This window comes from Sinocyclocheilus rhinocerous, unplaced genomic scaffold (genome assembly GCF_001515625.1).
Source record: "Sinocyclocheilus rhinocerous isolate Xijiao unplaced genomic scaffold, SAMN03320098_v1.1 scaffold673, whole genome shotgun sequence".
Lineage (NCBI taxonomy): Eukaryota > Metazoa > Chordata > Actinopteri > Cypriniformes > Cyprinidae > Sinocyclocheilus > Sinocyclocheilus rhinocerous.
The window spans coordinates 241,933-249,609 of NW_015626868.1; the positions used below are offsets into that span (position 1 = coordinate 241,933).

The following is a 7,677-nucleotide window of genomic DNA, read 5'->3' on the forward strand; positions in this document are numbered from 1 at the left end:
TCACACACACACACACAGGTGTCACACACACACACACACACACAGACACAGACACACCTGTGAGCAGGCCCGAGTTGTCCACGGGTCCGGGGTACACGTTCTGGTCGCCCATCTGGTATTTGTCCCAGCTGTCGAAGCCCACATACTTCTTCCACTGCTTGAACCAGCGACTGTCCACCAGATACCTGCGGGAGAGAGACCGGAAGTGACGTCACGCACGCACTGTGAACATGACATTCAGGTGGATCTGCGTCAGCTGTCATTCATCTGAGCACGCAAGCGCGCTGTTACTGTGCTACTGCGGCACTGATGATCGATCACCGCTGCGGGCGTGTGTGTGCTGCTGACCGCTCTGGTGATCTGTAATAATAATAATAATAATGATGATAATGATAATGATGAATGATGATGGTGTTGTTGTTGTGAGCGCGAGTGTCTGACCCGACCGTGACGCGGCTCTGAATGACTGTGACTGATCTCTGATCCACTCTGAATCTGAAGAGGCTCCTCAGTGTTTTCCAGCGCGTCTCACCAGGTGTCCGCTCTGCGCAGCGGCGTCTTCAGGAGCGTCGCGATCTCTCCTCTCTGCGTCTCCGCATCCGCCGCGCCGCCTTCCGCCATCTTCACTCGCGCACTGCATGCTGGGAAGCGCCGCTGGCGTCAGCACGCCACGCACGTCGCCGACCGCGTGACGTCATGGCGCGCCTCGCCTCCGTCACCGCTCTGGTTTTGGGCATCTTTCACTTTATTTATTTATATGTTCAATATTATTACATTTCAAAAACATAACAGAGTCAGCGATACTGCGAAAATACACGTACAGAAAAAACACACAGGCTAGTCTTGTGAATATGTTAATACACTCCCATTTAGAAACAGTCTTAATCGCTTTCTTATTATGTGAATGAAAAATAGTCCTGATATATATTTTTGGACATTATAATTCAACCAATATATAATTATAATTAATTTACCAAATAAAATTCACGTAGAGCCACAACAGTTTTGGTGTTTTAAATGTTTTCTAGGGGTGTAATGGTACACTTATTCGTACCGAACAAATACAGTGCCATTTTAACCACTGCGCGTGCGGAACATAATCCGTTTCAGTTCATAGCCGTGAGTAAATCTTCACTATACTTTATTGCTATACATTACATTCTTATTTATGTAAACATCATAAGTTTAGATTTCTCTGCATTTAAAACACGTTTTAAATCACTGAGTGTATGCTGAAATGCATCAAAATCAGACTGAAGATGACTCAGAGCCTGATCCAATGTTGATGCAGAGGAGTAAATCACCATATCATCAGCGTATAAATGAAAACATGAATGTGCGAGATTATTCCCAATATTATTAATATATAAAATAAATAATAAAGGCCCAAGGACTGATCCCTGTGGTACGCCGATATATTTACATTCAGAGTACAAGAAGTGAGTCCCTCTATATTAATAAATAATAACGGCCCAAGGACTGATCCCTGTGGTACGCCGATATATTTACATTCAGAGTACAAGAAGTGAGTCCCTCTATATTTATACATTGAGATCTATCCGATAAGTAATTAACAAACCATCCGACAGTATTTACTGATAAACCTACAGTAAGTAGCCTCTGCTTCAAAATTTCATGATCTACGAAATCAAAACCTTTGATAAAATAGACAATTTCGAAATAGGCCTATAATTATTCAATACAGTTGGATCACCCCCTTTAAATAATGGCCAAACATAAGCTTCCAGATAGAAGGAATTTCATTTGTAGCTAAAGAAAGATTAAAAAGATAGGTTAGTGGTGGCGCAATAAAATCAGCTGCCAGCTTTAAGAAATGTGGATCCAACTTATCTGGACCAGCTTGTTTCCTACTATCTAAAGATTTAAGTGCCTTATTAACCTCTGAAACTTACTGGGTTAAAGTCAAATAACTGGTCTACCTTAAAATGATTCACACTAGAGTAAACAGGTGAGGAATTATCACAGGTCAAATTATTTGACTGATGAAGTGTACCAGTGGCCACAAAATGTTCATTTAAACAATCTATTATTTTAACTTTATCCACAATTTTACATGAATCCTTAATAACACATGACAGAAAATCTGAAATTGATTTAATTCCAATAAGATTTTTAATGTTTTGATTTCTGTAATCGTAAGGTTTGTGTTTTTATCTTTTCGATAAGAAACAAAGTCTCATCTTTAAAATTATGTATATTTTATCAGGAAATTAAATCCATAAATGCCGTTTTGACGCTCTTTGATGTGTCGTGACAGACCGCTGCAAGCGGAGGCGCGGAGAGCGACCCAGTCGCGGGTCTGGATCATATCAACAGCTGAAGTGTGGCCCAGATTAGTTCGTGTTCACAATTTTACATGAATCCTTAATAATACATGACGGAAAATCTGAAATTGATTTAATTCCAATAAGATTTTTAATGTTTTGATTTCTGTAATCGTAAGGTTTGTGTTTTTATCTTTTCGATAAGAAACAAAGTCTCATCTTTAAAATTATGTATATTTTATCAGGAAATTAAATCCATAAATGCCGTTTTGACGCTCTTTGATGTGTCGTGACAGACCGCTGCAAGCGGAGGCGCGGAGAGCGACCCAGTCGCAGAGCTGGATCATATCAACAGCTAAAGTGTGGCCCAGATTAGTTCGTATTTGCCGGCCCAAAACTGGTCCAGATCTTTTTAGCCAGAACTGAACCTAAACAGTGCCATAACCCAACCCAGAGAACACGAACTAATCTGGGCCACACTTTAGCTGTTGATATGGGCCAGATCCGCGCCAAAGGAAATTTGCTGACTGGGAAGGGGGCCAATGTCAAATGTAATAATAATAATAATAATATTTATGTATTTATGTCTGTCTAATTGGCAAAAACATTTCTTATGTCTTACTTTTAATTGGCTAAGAAATAAAATACACTGCTGGACAATAACCAATAATGTGTATTCTATAATATTTTTGATATATATTTTCCTAATGACTATATATATTGTCGCAATTGTTTATTGTCTGCACGTTTCATCAGTTATGGTTTATGCTTGTTATTCAGCTTAGCTACAGCGATCGCTGGATGCCGCCAATGTCAAATGTAATAATAATAATAATAATATTTATGTATTTATGTCTGTCTAATTGGCAAAAACATTTCTTATGTCTTACTTTTAATTGGCTAAGAAATAAAATACACTGCTGGACAATAACCAATAATAGTAATGATGCAAAAAATTTAGCTTTGAAATCACTATAAATTACATTTTTTAATATATTAAAATAGAAAACAGTTATTTGAAATAGCCTAGTAAAAATATTTCGTACAGTTTCGCTGTACTTTGGATCAAATAAATGCAGGTTTGGTGAACAGAAGAGACTTCTTTAAAAACATAAAAAATCTCACTGTTCAAAAACTGTTGACTGGTAGGTTATATATATTACAGATCTTATTTCTAGCTTTTAATTGGCTAAGAAATCAGATAACTGCTGGACAATAACCAATAATAATGATTTGTTTATATACTACAAACACTTTGTTTTATCACATAATAAGGCAGAATAGTTTCAATACTGTAATAAATGCTATGTCAGCGCTCCGCGATGTTCATCTCGCCTTATTCTGGGTCCGAATAAAACATCAGATCATGCACAGACTATCCTGTCTCTTTGAATTTAAATCTATATTTATTCACACCGGCTCTTGAAAACCTCTATGCGAACACACTTGCCTGAAAAAGTGCGGGGGACGCATTTACGTGATATTAAAAGTGGGGGGGACACGTCCCCCGCATGATCTATGCCCCTGGATACGAATAAAACGTATCCAAAACGATGTGACTATCTTGTCTCTTTTAATTTAAATCTAGATTTAATCACACTGGCCCTTGAAAATGTCTACGTGAACACACTGCCCGAAAAAAGTGCCGACCCCTATATTAGAGGGACAGGAATGTGCATAAACGACTCATGGTACAGTGACATTCAGCTCTGTCACTGATGGTGTGAACGAATGTGTTGCCCTTTAAAGGTCCCCTGAAGTGCCTTGAAACACGCAGCGTTATTCTATGTGGTGACGTAATTTCACCTGAAACAGGAAGACAGGGCGGGACATATCGAGCAGCCCCGCCCCCTTTTTAAATCTCCTGCTCTCCTCTGGCTCCTCTCACTCTCCACTCTGGCAGGTAGCCTGATTGCTCCCCCAGCTGCACCTGCTTACCAACCAGGAGGGAAGCAGCATAAAAGCAGAGCACAACTCTCAACCGATGAGAATCCTTTTCCAGAGCATGATCTGTGTCCTGCCCAGTCCAGTTTGTTGAAGCTGTGATGCATCCTTTGGGAATCTGTATGGTTGTTAACATTTGAACTCTTTGGTTTAAAATGCTGATGCTCTAGTTGCCTGTCCTCTAGTGAATGCCCTTAGTCCTGCTAAACGTAAGCTAAGAGGCCTGTTGCTCTGTTGTGACAGAGTGCCTTAAATTCTTTGTTATTTCTAAAACTGTTATTCATCTGATTGTTTGTTTTTGTTTCAATTTATGATAGGGAACTGTAGGGAGGCGGGCGCCTTTTCATTTTCATAAACCCCTGTTTTCTCCTGTTATCCATTTCCATGATCACATTTGTGGTCATATCACCAATTTTGTTTAAGGTTGTCTAGAAACAAGGGGTGGCTCAACTTCCCCACAGGCTCAAATCACCCCACTCTCCCCTACATACATATATTAGTGTTGCATGATACTGGTACTAAAAAGGTATCGCGATACCCTGCTTTTAAAAATGGTACGATTCCTAGTACCGCCACTTTAGGAATGACAGCGTCTTAGTAAGAGCTGTATTTCCTGGGGGGCGGGTGTGGGGTTGGCAGGGGCCACTTGTGCTTTTAGGGGGAACACTTTTAAAATTAATCTTAACCTACTTTCAGTATTATTCATTCAGTCATTTTTCACCATGTCATGGATCACTGCAATCTCTAGAAGTAAGCTATAACAATTTAAACTCGAATGTTTCATCATGTTACATTTATCTGACAAACATTTTTGTATTGTAGTGTCAGGGGCGTCATGCACTCATTATTTTTGAGGGGGCACAAGTGAAGGGAGGTGGGGGGGGCTCGTCATGCTTGTCATGTGACACACAGCAGCCACGATAGCGTCTCCAGTTACGTACGTAACCTCGGTTCCCTGAAAGGAGGGAACGAGACTCTGCGTAGCTTATGCTTGGGGGAGTTATCCCCCTCCTCCCAAATACTGAAGCCTGATTGCATCGCGCCGGTAAATTTTACCGGCCAATGACGCTCGAGCTAGGGGCAGAGCTACCCACTATATAGGCCGGCGCTCAGCGTCATTACCTCAGAATCTTTTGACTGGTCGAACGGGTACTAGACTCAGGATTACAACACAGCAGCGCGCGCAGTGTCTCGTTCCCTCCTTTCAGGGAACCGAGGTTACGTACGTAACCAGAGACGTTCCATATCAAGTTCGGTCTCTCAACACTGCGTAGCTTACACTTGGGGATGCGTATAATCCCGCTGTGTTGTATTCCCCACACCTGGTGAGAAGAGTCTAATGAGCCAGACTTCGATAGAGCCGAGCCCGTTGACTACTCTATAGCGCACTCAGGGGAAAACAAAAGCAACCCAGCTCGAGCCAAGCGGGACTAAGCACAGTAATATAAGCATAACACTATACATAGACTGGCCGCAGTGCTGCCGGAGCCACGTACATATGCAGCATATACCACTTGATACATAAGAAATACAGCGCACTTACCGCGGTCGACAACATCTCGAACGCATGTAGAGAGCCGCTGACTATAACATAACATTATAGGCATGCCTTGGGTACACTGGACCTAGTCGAAACCACCCTGATCAACTGGGGGCGTGGCCAGGTGCAGGCAGCAACCAATACCAAGCTGTAGATTCATCACTGCACAGACAGAACGAGCGGTGCGAATGACGGAATCTCCAGGTTGTAAAATCTGGCAAAGGTGTCCTGTGAAGACCATCCTCCTGCTAGACAAATATCCTGAATCGACGTGTACTCCCCACGGACAGGTCTCATTCTTAAAAGCTTCCACAATCCAGTGTGACAGCCGCTGTTTTGACACTAGTAGTCCTTTGGTACGGCCACTGAAACATATAAACAGCTGCTCCGCCAATCTGAAATGACTAGTCTTCTCCAGATAAACTCGCAGAGCACGGACTGGGCACAGTGGGTGTGTCGCTGGCTCCGAATTCTGAGGAGTAAATGCCTGTAGCGTGATGACCTGCGCTCTAAACAAAGTAGAAAGCACTTTAGGCACATATCCTCATCTAGGCTGCAGTCTAACCATACAGTCATCTTTACCGAACTCCATACTTGCAGCGCTCGTAGACAGCGCATGTAAGTCGCCCACTCTCTTACCACATGCCAAAGCGAGCAAGAGCACCATCTTGAATGAGAGCACCTTCAACTCTGCCGAAAATAGCGGCTCAAAGGGTGGCTCGGAGAGTGCACTAAGCACCAAGGACAGGTCCCAGACTGATACCATATTAGGGCGAAAGGGACGCAACCTCCGCGCTCCTCTTAAAAAACCCGTCCCCAGATGATGCCTACCGACCGAGCGATCACTGATAGGCAAATGAAAAGCCAAAATAGCAGCCACATACACTTTTAGAGTAGATGGTGTGCGTCCAGCATCCAAGCAGTCCTGCAGAAATGCAGAATGACAGACACATCACATCTGGCTGGGTCTTTATCTCTCGCCCTACACCATGAAGCGAAAACTTTCCATTTCAGACTAAACAGATGTCTGGTAGATGGAACTCTCGCTTCTGCAATTGTATCCAAGACTCGCTGAGATACGTTTAGCGTCTGTCCTCCGTGCTGATATGCCAAACATGAAGGTTCCATAGCTCCGGCCTGGGGTGCCACACCGAGCCCTTTGCCTGAGATAAGAGATCTCTCCGCAATGGAATCGGCCATGGGGGAGCCGTTAAAAGCTCCACCAACTCCGGGAACCATGGCTGGTTGGGCCACTTTGGAGCAACCAGAAGCCTCGTCTCCCTTTCCTCTCTGATTTTGTGCAGCACATAATCTTCACTGGGGGAAAAGCATATTTGACCTTCTTGGGCCAGCGACTCGAGAGAGTATCCTCCCTCAGGGATGAGTTTATCAGCGAGAAGAACAGGTGGCAATGCGCGTTCTCCTCTGAGGCAAACAAGTTGATCTCCGAACAGGCTCCAAATCAGCTGAATAGTTTGCGGATGCAGCCTCCACTCCCCGTGAACTGGGCCACCTCTGGACAGCATGTCCGCTCCGCAGTTCTGACTGCCAGGAACATGTACTGCTCGAATCAACAGACGGTTTCTGTCCGCCCAAAGGAGGAAACGCTCCGCCAGCCTTTGAAGTGAACGTGCACGAATACCTCCCTGATGGTTGATGGCTGATCCTTTATCAGTGGAAGAAAGCCCTGCAAAGCTAAAAATACTGCCTTCAACTCTAGCCAGTTTATATGCCACTTTGCTTGCGCACTCGTCCAAGTGCCATAAGCTGGTCTGCCATCGCAAAGGGCTCCCCAGCCCGTCAATGATGCGTCCGTAATGACGATTTTTCTGCTGACCACTCTGCCCATGGAGACTCCCTGCTTGAAAATCTTTGTGTTGAACCAGGGGCCTAGTGTCCATATGTATC

General features: G+C 43.6%; 1 protein-coding gene across 2 annotated transcripts in view; it reads right to left on the reverse strand.

Moving 5' to 3' along the window:
- The window catches only part of usp15 (ubiquitin specific peptidase 15), a 19,377-nt gene extending 18,732 nt beyond the window's left edge, over nucleotides 1–645 (reverse strand). For both annotated transcript variants that reach the window (XM_016526248.1, XM_016526238.1), the window contains exons 1-2: nucleotides 533–645; nucleotides 58–185 (exon numbers count right to left, since the gene is read on the reverse strand). In XM_016526248.1, coding sequence (XP_016381734.1) covers nucleotides 58–185; nucleotides 533–621 — 217 coding nt within the window. In that variant the 5' untranslated portion in view covers nucleotides 622–645. The remainder of the gene's footprint in view (nucleotides 1–57; nucleotides 186–532) is intronic.
- Nucleotides 646–7,677: the final 7,032 nt, after the last annotated feature.